This window comes from Pteropus alecto, unplaced genomic scaffold (genome assembly GCF_000325575.1).
Source record: "Pteropus alecto unplaced genomic scaffold, ASM32557v1 scaffold326, whole genome shotgun sequence".
In the NCBI taxonomy this organism is placed as follows: domain Eukaryota; kingdom Metazoa; phylum Chordata; class Mammalia; order Chiroptera; family Pteropodidae; genus Pteropus; species Pteropus alecto.
The window spans coordinates 721,444-740,880 of record NW_006438873.1 but is presented as its reverse complement, the minus strand read 5'-3'; the positions used below and the strand labels follow the sequence as shown (position 1 = coordinate 740,880).

General features: G+C 40.7%; 2 protein-coding genes across 4 annotated transcripts in view; both read left to right on the top strand.

Moving 5' to 3' along the window:
• The first annotated feature begins 4,011 nt into the window (after positions 1-4,011).
• Positions 4,012-14,699, top strand: LOC112469024 (zinc finger protein 471-like). The gene is given in 6 exon segments (XM_025049594.1): positions 4,012-4,797; positions 5,456-5,544; positions 9,326-9,452; positions 10,872-10,964; positions 12,329-14,034; positions 14,036-14,699. Coding segments are annotated over 5 exon segments (2,178 nt in total). The 5' UTR covers positions 4,012-4,797; positions 5,456-5,511; the 3' UTR covers positions 14,255-14,699.
• A 4,042-nt stretch (positions 14,700-18,741) lies between these two features.
• ZFP28 (ZFP28 zinc finger protein) overlaps positions 18,742-19,437 on the top strand; it is a 30,379-nt gene continuing 29,683 nt past the window's right edge. For 2 of the 3 annotated variants that reach the window (XM_015592525.2, XM_006915923.3), the window contains exon 1: positions 18,742-19,305. In XM_015592525.2, coding sequence (XP_015448011.1) covers positions 19,086-19,305 — 220 coding nt within the window. In that variant the 5' untranslated portion in view covers positions 18,742-19,085. The remainder of the gene's footprint in view (positions 19,306-19,437) is intronic. The other variant, XM_015592531.2, reaches the window with a different exon arrangement.

The following is a 19,437-nucleotide window of genomic DNA, read 5'->3' as shown; positions in this document are numbered from 1 at the left end:
CCACTGAGGCCTCTCTCCTTGGAGTGTAGATAGCCATCTCTATCTCCTCACATGGTCGTCCCTCTGTGTGTTTGTCCTAATCTCTTCTTTGTCAGATTGGACGAGAGCCCACCCATCTGACCCCATTTTTCCTCTTTAAAGGCCCTATTTCCAAATATCTGCCTATCCTGTGTCCAAATCACCTAACTTGAGGAACAATCTGCAGATCTAGCTATTAAGGGGATAGGAGCAAATGTTCCCCCACATTATGGGAGAGCGCCTTATACCTGGCAGCCTAGTTTTGAACATTTCTTTAGGAACAGAGTCTCCTTTTACTTTCTTACATGCAAATGTTGACCATGAGATTGGTTTGGGTTTGTGAACTTGTTGACATACGGTAGGACTGAATAGGAAAAATCATGCCTAAAACAGAGGCGGCTGGCTGCAGGTGCCAGGGAATGAGCTGGCTCTCCAGCTCTCTCACTCTTCTCTTCTCCCTTCCCCATCCTGCCACCAAAGTGATATAAAAAGTGTCATGTCTGTGCCTGACTCAGAAGGCTCGGTGGCTCCCCATCAACTGTAGAAGAGGATTCAAGACTCTGAACGTGACCCACAAGGAACTCTTATTTGATCCCTGTCCTTTGTGGATATCTCCCAACCCTTCCCTTCTCACTTTTTAAAACTCCAGTAATGCCACACTGTGTGATTCTATTCCTCTGAGTATAGAGTTCCTTTCACCTGGAAAGACTATTCCTCACCTCATTGCCTGGTTAGGCCAGCTCAGGTAGTTTCCCCTCAGATCATTCTTTTCTGCAGTCCCTGTACTTGGTACATTCATGTCGTTGGATATGTCCCCCCAAAAGTGTGGTATTTAATTTTATGTGTCATCTGGGCCACAGGGTGCCCATATATCTGGTTAATGTTATTTTCGTTGTTTCTGTGAGGGTGTTTGGGGGTGAGATTAACATTTAAATTGGTGGACTGTGAGGAAAGCAGATTGCCCTCCCTAATGTGGTGGGCCTCATCCAATCAGTTGAAGGCCTGAATAGAACAAAAAGGACAGCCTCCTCTGAGCAAGATCACCTTTGGACTTCATCTGCAGCAGACTGCCTTTAAACTGAACTGGAACATCAGCTCTAATACAAAATGCCTGCCTATCTGTGTTCCCAGCATGAGTATGAACTCCTTGTGGATAGGAACTCTATTTTATTGGCCTCTGAATCCTTAGGATCCAGAGAGTATTTGTTGACTAGAGTATTTTAAACCCATGAATATTTCATCTTTCTGGAATGTGAAATAGAAACCCATCTGCACAGGATACAATCTCAGTAGGGATTTTATAGGAACTATTGTATTAAAATTTTTTAGAAAATATTTTCTTTTTCAATTACAGTTGACATTCAATATATTAGTTTCAGGTGTATAGCATAGTGATTAGACATTTATGTACCTTACTAAGTGACTCCCCCGATAAGTCTAGTCTCCACCTGGTACCATCCATAGTTATTACAATATTATTGACTATATTTTCTGTGCTGTACTTCACATCCCCATTACTGTTTTGTAACTGCCAGTTTGTACTTCTTAATCCCTTCACCCTTTTCACTCCATCCCCTTCTCATCAGGCGACTATCAATTTGTCATCTGCATCTATGAGTTTGTTTCTGTTTTGTTTGTTCATTTATTTTGATTTTTAGATTCCATATATAGTGAAATCATGATATTTGTCTTTCTCTTTCTGACTTATTTCACTCAGTGCAATACCCTCTTGGTCCATCCATGTTGTTGGAAATGGTAAGATTTCATTCTTGTTTTATGGCCAAGTAATAAAGAATTATTGTTTTATCGAAATATATTTTCTGGTTCTTAGAGGTGGAGAAACACCTTAGCACAGATCCTAGTTTTATTTAATAGTAATATGCTTAGTTTGGAATTGATTTGCACATCCTGTCTCTTAAAATGTGAAGCAATTAGCATGACCTACTTCTCCCTCTCTTAGACAACTGCTGTGATTTTTAAAGTGCCTAACGTTTCTAAAAAGTCAGTTGTCCTTTCTTATCTCTCCTGTCTGGGTAGTGAGCAGGCCATTGCCCCTCCAGAGCCCAAGTGTATTGTTAGGTCTTGTCTGAGGCAAGGCCAATAGCATCTCTTTCAGCCTTTTCTGCCACCTGACCCTTATTGCCTGGGTCTGGATAGTTGTCTCCATCAGCAAATATCATCAGCTTTCATCTTATTCAAAACATCAATGAATCAGGCCCAGGTATTTCAAGGACACCTGTAAAAAAAAAAAAAAAAGCCCTATTTGATCTGGTGGCTCTTTAAGAGGGATGAAATTTTCCTGAAACGGAAACTGCCATCCTTCGTGTAAAACTGAGATGATGCTAGGGGCAGACCGGTTATATCCCCTAAATATGCCATTTTCATTTGGCTAGCAAAGCCTTTTGAGTTCCTTGCTTTCTAATTTTTCAGTCTAAATTGACCTGGCACGGAATGGGGATGTCAATCACCAGGCTTCCAAGGGGAAAATCTCAGGTTTCAGGAGGTAGAGCTGTTGTACTTGGTGCCTCCGTCCACAAGGTGGCGCTGCAGAACTACGAAACAGCCTCTGAGCACACCCGCAACCGTTACATTTTCACTAATGCGTCCATTCCCCGTCCCCTCCCCCTCTTTCTTCCTGGGATTTTATATTATTTTCGTTAGATCCCTTGAGAGGGGTCAAGAATTGCCTCTGCATTTGGCAATGTCGAAATGGAACAAGCTTTTCTGATCTGTGGTGTGTATTTACAGGCCAGACAAAGAATACATCCAATGCCAGGAATTGTTATAAAGAGAAGTAAAACAAGCAGAACTATCCCCATGGAGCACACCTTTTTAGCAAGAGAATTCGGCAATACACAGACAAACAAGTAAATATAGAATCTCATATCAGATGGAAGTACAATGGCAATTACAAAGCACGTTAATGAGACATTATGGTACTTCATGCTATCTTCTAATACATCGAATCGAGCTCACCTTGACTTTCAATCTCCATTTCAAACATTGCTTAAACCCTATCAGTTCAATTCGGACACTTTCTTTTCTTCCTATAAAAACAGACCCAAGGAGTTTAACACATGCATGGTGGGGGATTAGCTGTCCTCTGGCTGGGAGTTTGAAAAGTGCAGGGAGTTGGAGGTTGGAAGAAGAGTCTGGATGTTGGAGGCAATAATGAAGCTTCCCACCACCCAGCACTGACTCCAGCCATGGGGCCCCAATAGGAAAAAATAAGACACTGTTTCCTAACACTAATAACAATAATATTCCCTTTACGCAGGAGAGAAATTTCCTAATTTGCTGTAGTCTTAGAACTGATGAAACAGTTGGGGTTCGGTTCCCAGACGCAGTTTTTAGTGTCAGAAAACTTAGCCCAGAAAGACAGGCTCGTAGAGCCTCGGCCGCGTGACGCTGTGGTCACTCGGACACAGGTCTCAAGCAGTACTCCAGACACCGAACAACCAAGCGCTCGGCTACGAGGCTTTTGGATACGGTAACTAGGGACGCTTCTGGTCTCCAAGGGGCGAGGGGGGTGGAAAGCGAAGATTGCATTTTATGCGCCTGCGCACACTCGCGCCCAGCCCGCTACAACCCGGGACCCTTGGGCCACCTCCCTCGAACACTGTGACGTACGTGGGCACGCACGCACGCTCCGCAGCTCGGCTTCCTCTTTCCGTTCTCAATTTAGAACGCGCCCCTCTCTAAAGCCCTGCCCAGTCCCGCCCCCTGAGCCGGATTCCGCCCTTTTACTCCGTTTACCACAGGAGATTCGTACCTGCGCACTCGGAATCCTGGCGTCAGCTCCCGGAGCCCTTATGGTGAGAGCACCTGCCTTTCAGGCGGAGCCGGTGGTCCTTTGGGTGGTCATGAGTCTGAGCCTAAAGGTCGGGCCGGGTCGGGGAGGCGGGCAGCGCCGTCCTCCCCGGGCGGACTACATTTCCCAGAGGCCCGCGCGGCGCTTTTTCCTGGGTCGGCAAGCCGGGTTGGTTGAGGCCGCAGTTTCCGCGGGATCAGGGCTGTGGAGCGGCTGGAGCGGGCAGTGTAGAAGAGACCGCAGGGTGTTTGGGAGATGATGTGCCTGTGTGTGTGAAAGATCACCAAGAGTGAGAGGCCCCGGGGAGACGGACTGGGAGAGACTGGGGTTTGTATGAGACAGCGAGAAACCTGAGAGTGTTGGGGCGAATGTGATGAGACCAGAGAAAGTGAGTGACGCGTGTATGTGTATGCCCGGTATGTGCGGTTTTGTGCGACTGCGTGTGCCTGAGAGTGAAGGAGGCCAGTATGTATTATGTAAGAACCAATGTGTGTGAGACCATCATGTTCGTGTGTGTGTGAGGGGAAGGGGGGCAGACTACCGACAGGGCTGTATGTGGGTGAGAGACACTGAAGGTTTGCCGGTGCATCTTCTGTGAGGTTGTGGGCCTGCACGTGTGAGCGAGGCCGGCATACGGGGCAGTGGGCCACGGGTGTGTGATATTTGTGTATTGCCTCTGCGTTTGTACCCATGGCCTCTCTGAGACCGTGGTGTAAGCGACTGCATGTGATGTCCCTGTCTTTGGGTGCTCGTGATCGTGCCCTCGATGTGATCGGGAATATGTGGGTCCTATGGTAGTGTTTCTGTGTCACCTTGTATGCCGGCAACTGGCCCTGTGCGGCTGTGGTATGAATGGGGAGACCACTTGGACGATGATAGCATTGGCACTTTCTGTGTCCTGTGTTTCGAACAGTGTGTTGCTGAGATAACAATCCTGGAGAATCCCTGCCTCCAGTCCAAGAGTCTCTGTAAGCAGCAGGAAGTGGGGTAACTAGAGCTCCTGACTGTAGCAGACCCTCAACTCTGGGAGACAGAAAGGAGGGGAAACCAAAGGGCAGAGGATGGGTGAGAGTGAAGGTGGCAGAATTGGGTGCTCAAGGATCCATTGTCCCAGAGGGAGAGGAAGGTGAAGGCCCTGGGGATTAGGGTAGAGAATAACTGTGGCCTCTGGTGGAATTTCGGATTGGATTTTCGAACTACAGACTGTGTCCAAGTAAGAGGCAGAGATGCAGGAAGGGAAGAGTCCACCTCTCCCTAGAACGCAGAGGAAATAACTATTTCATAGGATTATTTCAAAAATAGAGTGACAGACTATTCCAGGCAGAGTATTACTTCAAAAATAAAGTGAGAGACTATAATTCAGGCACATTATTTTTATTCTCAATAAGACCAAAGAATGGGAAGGCAGCTTTTAGGAAAAAAAAACATTAAATTTTGGATCTTGAACATAAGAGAAACAGAGTTGTTAGACCTGCTCAACAGCCATAGGTTGCCCATAATGTCCCAGTTATGTTGGCAGTGGGACCAAAGAAAGGTGGGAGGAAGGAGGAGAAGACAGGTTTTAGGCTGGCGATTCTGGGAGTGCAGAGAAGGCCTCATGGCTCACTATCCTTTTCCTTCCTCCAGCTCTACCCTCCTGAGACCCTGCTCTCCAAGAGAGAAGCCAGGAAAAGAAGACGAAAATGACTGTTGAACTGGTGAAAACCGTACCCCAGGTTAGTTGTTATTTCCTTTCCCAAGAAAGGCAGTCTTACTTTTTAGGGCTTAGTAATGCTGCTTTTCTCTGAAAATTTCCTGATAAACAGTCTTGTCTGAGGGCCTGGTGACCAGTTCTCCCAGAGGGCGCTGTCCTTAAACTGCCTAAGGGATAAGTAAAACTGAGTATGATGAAGTGCAGAGCTCCTACTTCTCACCCCATGTATATTTTAATTCAGTGTTGATAATTGTGAAAACATTTGGTTTCTGTTATATGGAATGGAGTATCTCAGTGAGTCGGGTTCCATGTTAAATGTGCATCCGATAGCCCTCTGTAAGGTTACTCTTCCCCCCCCGCCCCACACACACTTTTCCATACTGTGCTCTTTGAAAGAAAGTCACTATGCACAAACCACACCTAAGGAGTGGGAGGTTATGTTCTACTCAAGGGTGGAATATCTAAGTAAATCATTTGAAATTCTGTATGAGAAATTAATCTATTTTCCCCCATTTATTTATTCAGTTATTGTATCACTATGGACTCATACACATTTACTTCATACCTTAGATTATAATACAATGCTACTTTATTTATTCTGTTGCTCAAATTGTTCCAGCTTTGGCCATTGGGAGCCCTTTCAGCAGCTCCTGTATCCCACTGTCATACCCAGTTATTGTGGGGTGCCTCTGTTTGTTGAGCACTGACAGAAATTTCTGACACTGCATATCCAGGCTCATCTGGTATATTTTCTGCACTAGTTTTAGAGGCTTGGTCTCAGTCCTTGTGAAGGCTGGCTTATTTCCAGTACACCATTAATCCTGGAGTATAGTCCTTCCTTTGAGTTCTCAACTAAAAGCGGGATGTTTACAAGGATGTTTACAGGTTATAATAATCTGTAAACACTCCAGATTAGCATGTATTGCTGCTCTTTCTGCTGATATGTCATTCCTCAAAAGTCCTCGACAAGTCAGCTGTGAGAGTTTCATCAGTCTACTCTGCTTATGAACCTTGAGTATTTTCTAATGTGGGAGGTCTTGGAAATAAGTAATCCATGGTATAAAGCATGTTTGGGGACATCTTTGCCTTGTATTTGGGCACTAGTGGTATTTTATAATGTGGGAGGGCTGATACCTAATACCCTTATTACTTATCATTCCAGAATTTTCCTCATCTTTTAAGTTTATTTTTCCAGCAAACTTTAGAATCAGGCAGTTTTTAAAAACTCCACTGATTACTTTAAACTGGGATTTATGTATTCAACAAATACTTTTGAGGGCCTTGTACATGCCAGGCGTTCTTTTAATTCTGAAGCTGCAGCAAAGGACAAAGCAAAGGCCCTGCCCTTGTGGAGCTTACCCTCTAGAGGGGGCAAGTAGACATATAGAAATGAATTGGTATACATCAAATAATGAAAAATGAAGTGGAAAAAGATAAAACAAGGTCAGTGGGAGAGGGAGTGCTGGGTAAGGGATGGTCCGCATTTTCTTGTTCAGGGGTGATCATGGAAGACCTACCTGATATTTGAGTAGAGACCTAAAGACAATAATATAGCAAATACATGGGTATTGGGAGGAAGCTGGTTACAGAAGCAACAGCTGGATGTACAGAATCAGGGTCCTGAATGTCTCTTTGTTCAGAAAGAGCAAGAAGGACAGAGCCAGTAGGAGAGATAATAGATGTTTACAGAGAAGTCATGAGCACTGGACCTTTTGAATCTCAAGGCCATTGTAAGGACCTAGGCTTTTGCTCTGTGTGAGATGGGAAGACTTAGGGGGTTTTAAGCAGAAGTGACACATGAGGATTCTTCTGGCTGCTGTGTTGAAAACAGATGGTTAGAGAAGCAAGGACAAAGCAGGAAGACATGTTATAATAGGATAAGAGGTAATGATAATTTGGGTCAGGATGGAGAGTCTAAAATTTGTAGATTAATTTAAGGAGAAATGAAAGCTTGAATCTTCTTATTTAGGATAAAAAATGAGTATGTATTTACATTTATTCAGGCCTGTGTGTTGCGCAGTAGTATGCTTTTCATGTGTCCTTGTCATGTTTTACTCTTTTAGAAAATTCTGTAGTTCTCTTATCATAGATTTGGTATTTTTTCTGTTAAATATACCTTTAAGTGTTTTAAAGAGATGTATCAGATTCTGAATGTAATATTTTTCCCATTTTTATCTCTAGTGCGTGTTAGAAAAGGAAAAAAATTAATATGTATCTTACGCTAGGGTATCTTTCTAAAAACTTCCTTTTAAAATTTAGTTTTAAAATTTAAACATTTCTTTAGAAAATTTTTTTAAGTAAAGTTTTTGTTTGATTGGTTTATGTTTTGTTTTTAAACTAGTTTCCTTGAGTAAGGGTACTTGATGGACAATGTTGGGGTATAACATTGACTCGATGTGAATCCTCACTCTGGAATTGTGTGACTCGAAGGCCCTATTTTAGCTCTATGTTCATATCACCGCAGGAAAGAGATAGTTAACTAACATTTTCCCAATATTTAATGGATTATGTATTATTATTTTTGTTTTGTGGACATCTCTAGAGTATAGATATTCTAAAACAATATTGAATACTTATGGCAATAATGCCTTCTATTTGTCAATTTCTAGATAATTTATAATAGTAGATTTCTTTTTTTTAAAACAACTTTGTTGAAGTATCATTTACATAACATGAAATTTAACGATTGAAGTATATAATTCCAAGATTTCTAGGAAATTTACTGAGTTGTGTAACCATGATTATAATCCAATTTTAGATCATTTTCATCACCTCAGTAAGATCCCTTATGCCCATTTACAGTTACTTCCTTTTCTCATCTCCACCCCCAGGGAATCACTGATTACTTTCTGTCTTAGATTTGACTTTGCTGGACATTTCATATAAATGGAATCATACAATATGACATCTTTTGTGTCTGGCTTTTTTCACTTAGTTTTACATTTTTGAGTTTTTTCCATGTTGTACCATGTATCGATATTTCATTCCCTTTTGTTGCTAATTGTATTTCATTGAAAGGCGTACCAAATTTTGTTTATCCATTCATCAGTTGATAGACCTTTGGGTTGATTCCACTTTTTAGCAATCATGAATAATGCTGTTGTCAACATTGAATGTAAATCTTTGGATACGTTTTCATTTCTCTTAGATTAACCTAGGAGTAGAATCACTGGGTCATGGGCTAAATTCATATTTAACTTTTTAAGAAACTGCCAAACTGTTTTTCAAAGTGGCTGTGCCATTTTACATTCTCAGCAGCAGTGTATGAAGATTGGGTGTGCTTTAGTCCGATGCTGGGTGACTCCTCATATTGCTTCCCAGCTTACTCTGGTATAGAATGGCATGGCATGCTAGTTCTTGATGGCATAGCATAAGAAATTGCATTCTGAATATATTCATTATTTTTAGTGTGTAAGAAGAAAAGTCACCTACATCTATCTGTTCAGTACTCTTCCTACATAAATAATATTTGCAAAATAGTATTTGCAAATAGAGTACTATTTGGAAAATACAAGTTAGATATTTTTTGTTGTTGTTTTTGAAGGTTTGACCGTAGGTGTAGGTCTTGCCTTGAAGCTCTGGTTTCCTGCCCTGTGGCCACCTGTCCATATTTCCTCATGATGAGAAATAGATTAGTATAATTGTATACAATGCAATTGAACGCTTCAATAAGTACTGTATTAGGTTGGAACTTGTGTTTAAGTTTTTTCTTCTCCAAGCATAAAGACATTTTAACACTTCAGCCTGAAGTCATGTGTGGACAGGAGCATTGGTTAATCAAGAATGTATTTGTATCCTTTCAGGACTTGGTGACATTTAAGGATGTAGCAGTAGACTTTTCCCAGGAGGAATGGGACTGGCTGAACTCTGCTCAGAGAAGTTTATACAGGAGTATGATGTTGGAGAACTATCAGAGCCTGGTATCACTTGGTGAGGATCTTTTCCCCTCTGCACAATTCAGAAACTACCTTTAGGGACTTTTTATTGTGAAAACTTTTTATCAAGAAACAAAGAGGATATTCATGGATTGATGGAAATTTTAGATTTAGTGAATTTGATATGTATCAAGTGTTCCATGGGTATACTTTTTAGGCAGTTGGAAATACAGGCCATGATGTCACTCTTACTGTTCTCCTGTGCTCCTTTGTGCCTTATGGTATTGTTACCATCTGGAGGCAATAACAAGGTTCACCAAGAATATAGCTGGATTGCTACAAATTCAAAATATCACTTTTAAAATCTGTATTTTTTTTATTAACATGCAATAAATGAACCGCTGAAACACAAACTATGAAAATGGCTTCAGACATTATTAGAGAAACTAACATGGACCCTTCTCAGTCATAGGACTATCCATTGGGTAGACTAGCTTTCTGTTCTTCAGAGGGTCCTTTTATCCTGCTTGTGGTTCACTGAGCTTCTAAAACTAAATTTATATCTTTCATTAAATTTGAGAAATTTTTGGCCATTATTTTTTCAAGTATTCTTTGTGTTCTCTCTTTTCTCCTTCTGGGACTTAAGTTGCAAATATGTTAGGATGTTTGATACTGTGCTCTAGGTAACTAAGGATCTGTTTACTTTTTAGAATATTTTTTCTCTGTTTCGCAGATTAGATAATTTCTATTGATTTTTCTTAAAGTTCACTATTTCCTTGTCCTCTTCAATGTCTTGTTAAGCCCCTCCAGTAAATTAAATAATTTCAGATACTGTAGTTTTCAATTCTAGACATTCCACTTGGTTCTTTTTGTAATTTCTAGTTCTCTGTTGAGGAATTACAAGTGTATATATTTTTATATTATTCAAGATAGATACAAAAGACGTTTTAAAATCCTGGTTTACTAATTCCAACATCTGCATTATTACAGGTTGGATCTCCACTGATTGCTTTTTCTTCTGAGTATGATTCACTTTTCTCTTTCCTCTTGTGTATAGTAATTTGAATTCATTCTGGACACTATTTAAATAACACATTATAGGGACTCCAGATTCTGTTATATTCATTTGAAGAATGTTGAATTTTTTTTTTTCAAGCAGTTAATTAACTTGATTCAGATGCCAAACTCTTCCTGTAGGTGATCTTTATTGTACTTATTTACTCCTGTCAGATGATCCTCTTAAAATGCTGGGCAGAATTTCTGCCCCTGGCTCCTTAGAAAATTGTCTAACTTTTAGAGTTGTCTGATGGCAGTCCCGCTAGACTATGCCAGAAGCTTTGTGTAGTGTGTCCTTAAAATGTGCTGTACCCCTTGATCTAATCATATTATGTGATTCCGTCAAAATTAAGAACTGGCTTATAGTCTGAAATACCCAAAACATGGGCAATTTTCATGTCTTTTTTTTTGCATGCAGGACTTTGCATCTCTAAGCCATATGTGATCACCTTACTGGAGCAAGGGAAGGAGCCTTGGAGGATGAAGAGTGATATGACAAGCCCATTCTCAGGTGTGTGGGAGACCCACATAGGAGAATCCTTTCTAGATAATGGCCTAGCCATTTTCAAAGGTGACCCTCCTCATTTACGTCTTTTAGAAGTCTTCTCAAGCCTTCCAGATATGGGGGGAAAGCTGAAATGTTACTACATGGGTTTTCCAAATACCTTCTCTTCTACTTGACTCTCTTCTAATAAGTCATTTTACAAAAATCTTTATCCAGCTCCTTCCTATCCCCTCTTTTTTTTTGCCATACAGTCTTATATAAGCTTTTTGGCTTCTTAAATCTTTTTAAATCCACAATTAGATGCTGTTTGCAATTATAAAATTCTGCTGCTTTAAATCTTTCTTTGGTTTCCTGTTACAAATAAGAAAAATCTAAACTCTGCTAGCCCCTATGTGATCAGCAACTTTCTACTTCTCTCATTTTATCCTAATTCACTTTTTAGCTTTTTCACTATACTTTAGTCCAGAGTTTTCAAAACTATGTGAGGTACTCAGGTATGCTTCAAGTATGTCACAGGTGTCTTAAGGTAAGATATGAGTCTCTTAGCCTTGGAGACCAAATGGGTACTGTGTTCATGGCATGTTTATTCCTTCTTCAAGACTATAATCTGGCTAAAGATACTTATGTGATTGTAAATAAAAATGAGGTTAATAATAGTGATGCTAACATACATATTTTTATAAAACTAATTTCAGAAGTACACATGGCAAATTCCCATTAAGATGTGGCCTGAGAAGTGACACTTTTCCTGGGCTAGTGCAAGTAAGAAGATGAATGAAAAAATTCCTTATATGTAGCCTCAAGTTCAGGGATCTATACAAAATGACGAGTTCACTGTATTGAAGCAATGGAGATGGGTTACAAGGATATTATTTTCTGAATATGAAAAGAGAACTCTAGGATTTCACTTAAACCCTGGGGGAAGTTACAAAGCATAAGGAATTTTGGTTGCTGGGACTCTGTAGAGATTGTTGAGCAGCAGTAGGGATGATACAGCTGTAAGGATATTGTTATTTAAACAAAGTTAACCTAGCTGTTATGCAAATTAATTAGAAGTAGGAGAGAATAGAAAGAGGGAGTTTAATTTATAGTCTGTTAGTTAATACAGGCATAAAATATTTCCTTACAGACTACTTTTCTAGGACCTCATTATCCTACATTTAGTTTTCTTAATCACCTATTCCATGTTCCTCTATGAGCTCTCTCATTCTTTGGTGTCTTGTTGCAAGTTTTCAGCTGACATGCCTGTATATAAAAGATTTTTTTTTTATGGGGATTCATTATTTTTGAATCCCTTTTTCCATCTTATATGTTTTCTTTGTTATAGCCCATGAAAGGGAAAAAAAAATTTGTTTTTTGGTATCTTTCAGATTGGGAATCTAGCTGTGAGACACAAGAATTATCTCTGAAGCCATTCGTATATGATGATGTGTTAATGGAGAGAATTACAAGCTATGGATTTGAGCATTCCACTTTTAGGGAAAACTGGAAAGGTGAAGATATTTTTGAGAGGCAGCTGGTAAGCCAAGAGACATTTATCAGGCAAGAAACACTCACTCATAAAGAAACCCTTATTAAAGTAATAGACCACAAATATAATAAATCTGGGAAATTTGTCCATCTAGACAATGCAGGAGAGAATGTTTATAATCACAAGTCTGATAAAAAAAGCTTTTCTAAAAATTCCATGGTAAGAAAACACAAAAGAGTCTGTGGAGGAAAGCAACTTTTTAAATGTAATGAATGTGAGAAAACCTTCACTCAGAGGTCATCTCTTACTGTTCATCAGAGAATTCATACTGGTGAGAAGCCATATGAGTGTAAGGAATGTGGGAAAGCTTTCAACCAGAGTCAACACCTAGCTCAACATCACCGAATTCACACCGGAGAGAAACTCTTTGAATGTAAAGAATGTAGGAAAGCCTTCAGCCAGAATGTACACCTTATTCAACATCAAAGAATTCACACTGGAGAAAAACCATATAAATGTAAGGAATGTAGAAAAGCCTTCAGCCAGCCTGCACACCTTGCTCAACATCAGAGAATTCATACTGGGGAGAAGCCCTATGAATGTAGGGAATGTGGAAAGGCCTTCAGTGATGGCTCATCCTTTGCTCGACATCAGAGATGTCATACTGGCAAGAGACCCTATGAATGTATTGAATGTGGGAAAGCCTTTAGGCAGAACACATCTCTTATTCGTCACTGGAGATATTATCACACTGGAGAGAAACCGTTTGATTGTGCTGACTGTGGGAAAGCCTTCAGTGATCACATAGGCCTTATTCAACATAGGAGAATCCATACTGGAGAGAAACCCTACAAATGTGACGTGTGTGGAAAAACATTCAGCTACGGCTCATCCCTTATTGTACATCAGAGAATTCACACAGGAGAGAAACCTTATGAATGTCATGTCTGTGGGAAAGCTTTTAGTCATCATGCTTCACTCATCCAACATCAGAGAGTGCATTCTGGAGAGAAGCCTTATGAATGTAAGGAGTGTGGGAAAGGCTTTAGGCAGAGTATACACCTTGCTAGTCATCTGAGAATTCATACTGGTGAGAAACCATATGAATGTAAGGAATGTGGGAAAGCTTTTAGCATCGGTTCTCAGCTGGCCACTCATCAGAGAATTCATACTGGAGAGAAACCTTACGAATGCAAGGAATGTGGTAAAGCTTTCAACCAGAGGGCTCACCTTGCTCAACATCATAAAATCCATACAGGAGAGAAACCTTATGAGTGTAAGGAATGTGGGAAAGCCTTCAGCCAGACTACCCGCCTCATTCAACATCAGAGAGTTCATACTGGAGAGAAACCCTATAAATGTACTGAATGTGGAAAGGCTTTTAGTGATAGTTCATCCCGTGCCCAGCATTGGAGACTTCATACTGGCCAAAGGCCCTATGAATGTGTCGAATGTGAGAAGGCATTTAGGACAAAATCATCCCTCGTTTGTCATCAAAGATGCCATACTGGGGAGAAACCTTATGAGTGTAGTGAATGTGGTAAAGCCTTTAGCCATCGTCAATCCCTTACTGTTCACCAGAGAATTCATTCCGGGGAAAAACCATACGAGTGTAAGGAATGTAGAAAAACCTTTAGCCAGATTGGACACCTTAATTTACATAAAAGAACTCATTCTGGAGAGAGGTCTTATAAATGTAAGGAATGTGGAAGTGTCTTCAGACAAAACGCACACCTTGCTCATCACCAGAAAATTCATGCTACAGAGTCAACTCAGGCATCCAGCTCTTCCTCACCCCCTATGTTACCAAGGTCTGCAGATATAGCTACTAAATATTTTTGGACTTCATCCCCTTCTTTTAGTTCTCATTGCCCTAGTCAAAAACACAGTCCATTTACCTGGACTATTCCAATTGTGTAAAATTTGGTTCCCTTGCATCCTCTTTAGTTCCCTTCAAGTTCATTCATACTGTTGCCACAGTGGTCTTTTAAAGATATAAATGTAATTATATTACTCTTCTCTTAAAACTCTATTATGACACTTCAAACTAGTTGATGTATATTAAGTATTTAGCATACTGCCTGACTCTTAGTACTTGTTTAATTTTAGGTCAATATTCTTCAGAGTCTGTTTAAGCATTATTTTTAAATAATAAACTCTGAAAAGCAGTATATGAGTGCTCATAACAATTTTGGAGCTGAAGTTATATCTTATGGTGGATGATGAGGATTAACATTAGTATGATTAAAGCTTAATGTTTAACAGACTAATATAGTGCCTTTTTCATGACTATGAAGCTGTGTTTCTTTGTTGCTGAGGAAATTCAGTATGGCTTGATGCACAGAGAATATGTTTTTGGTTGTGTTTTGGTTTTGGAAACTCTGGATAAGACTGGAAAAAATGAATTCAAACTTGCCGGGAAGAATGTAAGACACTATTTAGTCCAGGCAAAAAAATAAATATTACTAATACTTAAAAGTGAAGAAATAGAAAACTTGCATAGTCCAGCATTATTTAAAATCACCTGGTTTCATAAATTCTTAACTTTTAAGGAACCAGTAATTAAGCTGTCATGCAGTATAGAAAAAATATTTAAACTATTCCACTTTTTTCAACATTCATGTCAACTCCAGAAAAACATGAAATTATAGATGAATTTAGTTACAGACATATATAGAAAGGAAATTATTGCCCTCTATTGAAAGAGAACAGAGGCTCTGAATAAATGGAGATCATATACGTTTCTAGATGGACGTTTCATCATTGTAAAGGTGTTTGTACATTCACTTAATTCCAGTCACACTCTTTGTAGGGAATTTTTACATTGTTTTGTTCTGAAGTTTAGTAGAATGGTAAGTGGGCAAGCATCTAAAGGAAATTTTTGAAAAAGATCGTATACCTACAAATTTAGTATATTGCAAAAGTGGTATTTTTAATGTGTCCACTGGGAGGGATGGATTATTTAAATTGTGTTTGGCAATTAGTTCTCCAACTAGAAATAAAGCGAGATCTGCATTTCACCCCTTAGAATTTCATTCAATATAGATAGAAGATCTAATAGGAAACACAATATGAAAATTCTAGAGCAGAATGTTGAATATTTCTATCCTTTTGGGTTGAGGAAGACTGGAAAGCAGGACATAGAGTCCGGGAGCCTTGAAGAGAGAGAGTGACAGGTTGGACTATGTAAAAGGTTTAAACCTTGTCCCTGGTATAAGACACTGTATGCAGGGTTAACAGGCACACGCAGACTGAGAACTTTAAACGTCTTATGAAGGATAAAGCCCTTATAAGAAGTGCTGTTGGATAACATATGCAGCCTGGAAAAGCATACTAATAAGTGACTCCTCCATGAAGAACTTGAAACAATCAAAATGGAGGATGTTCTTAACTGTAATAATTATCAGGTAAATATAATTAAGCTTACTTCCAACACAAACAAACACAAATTTTATGTGAATGTAAAGATTTGCTAATACCCAATATTTTGCAGATCTGAAAATACATTTTCATATATTGAGAGAATAAATTGGTGGAAGGGCACTTTAGAGGGCAGTTGGTGTTGTTTGTTACCTGTCAACATTTCCAATGTAATTAATTACTTTTTGCCACAATTCTACATCTACGTACTTCTCGAATAGCACAAGTGCAGAAATATATGCATAAGCACATTTATTAAAGAATAGTAAAAATTTGAACAGCTATAATGTCCAATAGTAGTAAGTTGATTACTTAAATTATGGAAAATCAGTTCAGGAGATTCTTATGCAGTCACTGGAAAGAACAAGGTGGATTTCTGTACTCAGGGACAGTGTAGTTTATTAATTGAAAATAATTTTCATAACTATATAATGGGTTCACATAGTTTTAAATATATAACCTTTGTAAAGTAAAATTAGGAAAATGCAGACATATCAGATAATATTTGTTGTTTTTCTCTACACTGTAAATAGAAACCATGCACATACAAATATGCACAAACTCCTCTTAGCTGCTTTGAGGAGCTGCTCTGATGTCATTTCTTGAGGTTTGGTTTGTGTTGCCAATAGTATATAGTTCAATTTAATCCAATCAGATACAGCAAGTGCGGCCTTGGGACAATGGAGTTGAATATGAATCACCTTTGGCCCCAGCTTAAAGATGGTGTTTTAAGTTCCTGCTGCTGATTGCTGGAGCTGACCTGATTCATGTTCTTCCCAGGCTGTACCCCACCGGTGGTTTGTTTTCCTTTTAAAATTAGATTAAGTTCTTTTGCTGTCAACTAAAAAAACCTAACCAATACAGAAATTGTTGGCACTGAGTGGGTTTCAGGCAAAAAAGATCCTCAGAAAATGTGTTATTAAAGTCTGGTTTTTGGGCAAACTGGGGCAAAGAATTGTTAGGCTCTTAATCTTATTTTGTGCCACAAAAGCATTCATTGATAGCAACAATCAGCTGTGGTCTAGATCACTCTTGCCTTAGACCAATAGAAAGAGGGCAAGAAGTGCCAGTCCAAGAAGTATGTATGATGTCTGTTCATAATGGAATTGTATAATATAAAGCAAAAGAAAGAACTACTTACATCTTAAAATTTTTGCTTTAAGGCATGGACTAGAACATAAGCCATTTTTGTAACACAGTCGAAAGACTCTTCGTTGTAAGCTATATCAGCGGTCCCCATTCTTTTTGGCACCAGGGACTGGTGCTCCTATGAGAGTCTAATGCCTGATGATCTGAGGTGGAGCTGAGGCAGTGATGCTAGTGCTGGGGAGCGGCTGCAAATACAGATGAAGCTTTGCTCTCTTGCCTGCCGCTAACCTCTTGCTATGCAGCCTGGTTCCTAACAGGCCATGGACTGTTACCCGTCTGGCCCTGAGCTATATGGCTGTGGTTGCTAAATATCACAGTTTTGGTAGGTTTCTTAAGTAAAATATTAGGAACAGTTGGTGTTGTGGCTATTGGAATGGGGACTTCTGAGAGAATTTCGGAATTTTATGAATCTAAGCTCCCTAAAAAGAATTAAGAAACCATGCTAACTAATTCTCTTTTGTCTGAGATATCTGTGAATAAAGGTTATCCAATTTTCCATTTAGCCTACCAACATTATGGCTTCACTGATTTTTTAAAAAGTTATTTCACATACTGAGTATTTCAGTCTGATAAAGTCAAATTTATCACTACTGCAAGCAAGACTTAAATTCTTGGACTGAGGCTTCCCACCCTTTTTGACATTTATGGTAAATGATGAGTAAATATTCTTTACAGTAAAGGACAGAGTTTATGCTTTTCATTTCTATTCATAGAACTGGCAACCTCTCTACCCGGCACTGGAAAAAACAATTTTAACTGAAGCTGAATGAAAGTATTTGAAGTTTAGAACAATTTTATTTTAAATTTTAATTCAGGTAAGTAAGGGATGTTCTTGACCATTCCTAGTTTACTAAACTTCCTTAAATCACAGTTGTGTATTAGACTTTATCAGATGCTTTTTCCTCATGTATTGAGGTAGAGGATTTTTTTCACCTTTTCTTTATTAATGGTAGTGACTTTCATGAACAGATTTCCCACTCTGGCACTCCTGTGATATAGTCTTGTAAATAAATGTCAGCTAACTTCGGATGATGAATGTTATGCTGGGGATTTTATAAGGTCATGAGAAGTCTTATTTGTTACTAGGAGGCTGGGCAGCTCTGGGGAAATGACTAGTGAATGATACAAAGGATCCAGCCATGACGAAAACAGTTTGGGGCCAAGGAATGTTACTATTTTTGAAATTCAGATAATATAGATTGTTGCAAAGTAAATAAAATCATCCATTATCCTACCACTAATTAACATTTTGATCAATATATATGTATACATAGCTATTTTTATAAAAATGAGATCATTACTATTTTATAATTTGTTTTTAATTAATATGGGCAATTAATATTTAAATAAATAATTCCACATTATCAAAAACAGAAAACTGCTCAGAACCAGCTTCTGCAAGTACGTGAGCCTACCGCATTTGATGGGTATGGCAGATGGGGGAGGCTGGAGTATCCAAGGAGACGAGTCAAAAGTGCGCCTCGGACACGCGAAGGCACACTCGCTAACACACGCACCGCTCCCCCAGACCCCCGCTCCCCGCCATCACAGTCACAGGCTTGTCCCTGCTTCCCTGCGCTTCCCCATTCCATCCGCTGTGACTACGCGCGGGACATCTATCTGAGGCCCACGCTACCTCCCCCACTCAGCGTCCTCTCATCCTCTTAGGCCACGCCCCTCGCCGTAAGCCCCACCTCCTTGCAACCATACCTGCGCGCGCCAACACTGGCGCCGGCTCCTGCAATCCCTTGGATCGCCACTCTGTCGCTCAGGCGACCTGTACTTCCGGCCAGTCCCGACCGACCTGCCCGGGGAGTCGCCGACGGGCGCAGTGTGGGCCTGGGGTAGACCTACCTCTCGCAACCCGCGCTCCGCCGGACGCATTCGCGGGCCCGGCCGGGACTACGCTTCCCAGAGGGCACTGCGGCATCAGGCACGCCCACTTCCGGCGGCTGCGGGCTGCTTGGTTCCTGCGCGCCCTGCGTGGCTGTGAGCTCGGCGTCCGCTCTTGGCGTAGGGTAGGGGCGGGTTTACTGGCGGCCGGGCGTGCCGGGGCTGGGCGAGTGTGTGAGCCGGATTGCGGAGACATGCGGGGGGTAGCGAGTACGGCCGGGAGCTCTGGGGAGAGCAAGCTGGGGTTTCCGGCGCGTCGAGGCGCCCCCCGTACAAAGCCCGAAGCGGGCCTAAGCCGGACTGTGGCGACCCAGGCCGTTTCCGTCCGCCGCGGTCGGGGAAGGCCTCGCTCAGGGAACGGCCTCACCTCCAAGGGCCGGCGACGAGCGGTGACCACGGTGCCGCAGAACAGAGGTGAGGGTGACAGGTGGCCTTGTGGCGTGGCCAAGGACGAGTTCATCCTTCTCAGGATGAGGGGACTGGGAGACTTGGGACAGAGGGCTCTCGAGGCCCAGGTTGTCGTGAATGATGTCCCCAGGCCCCGAG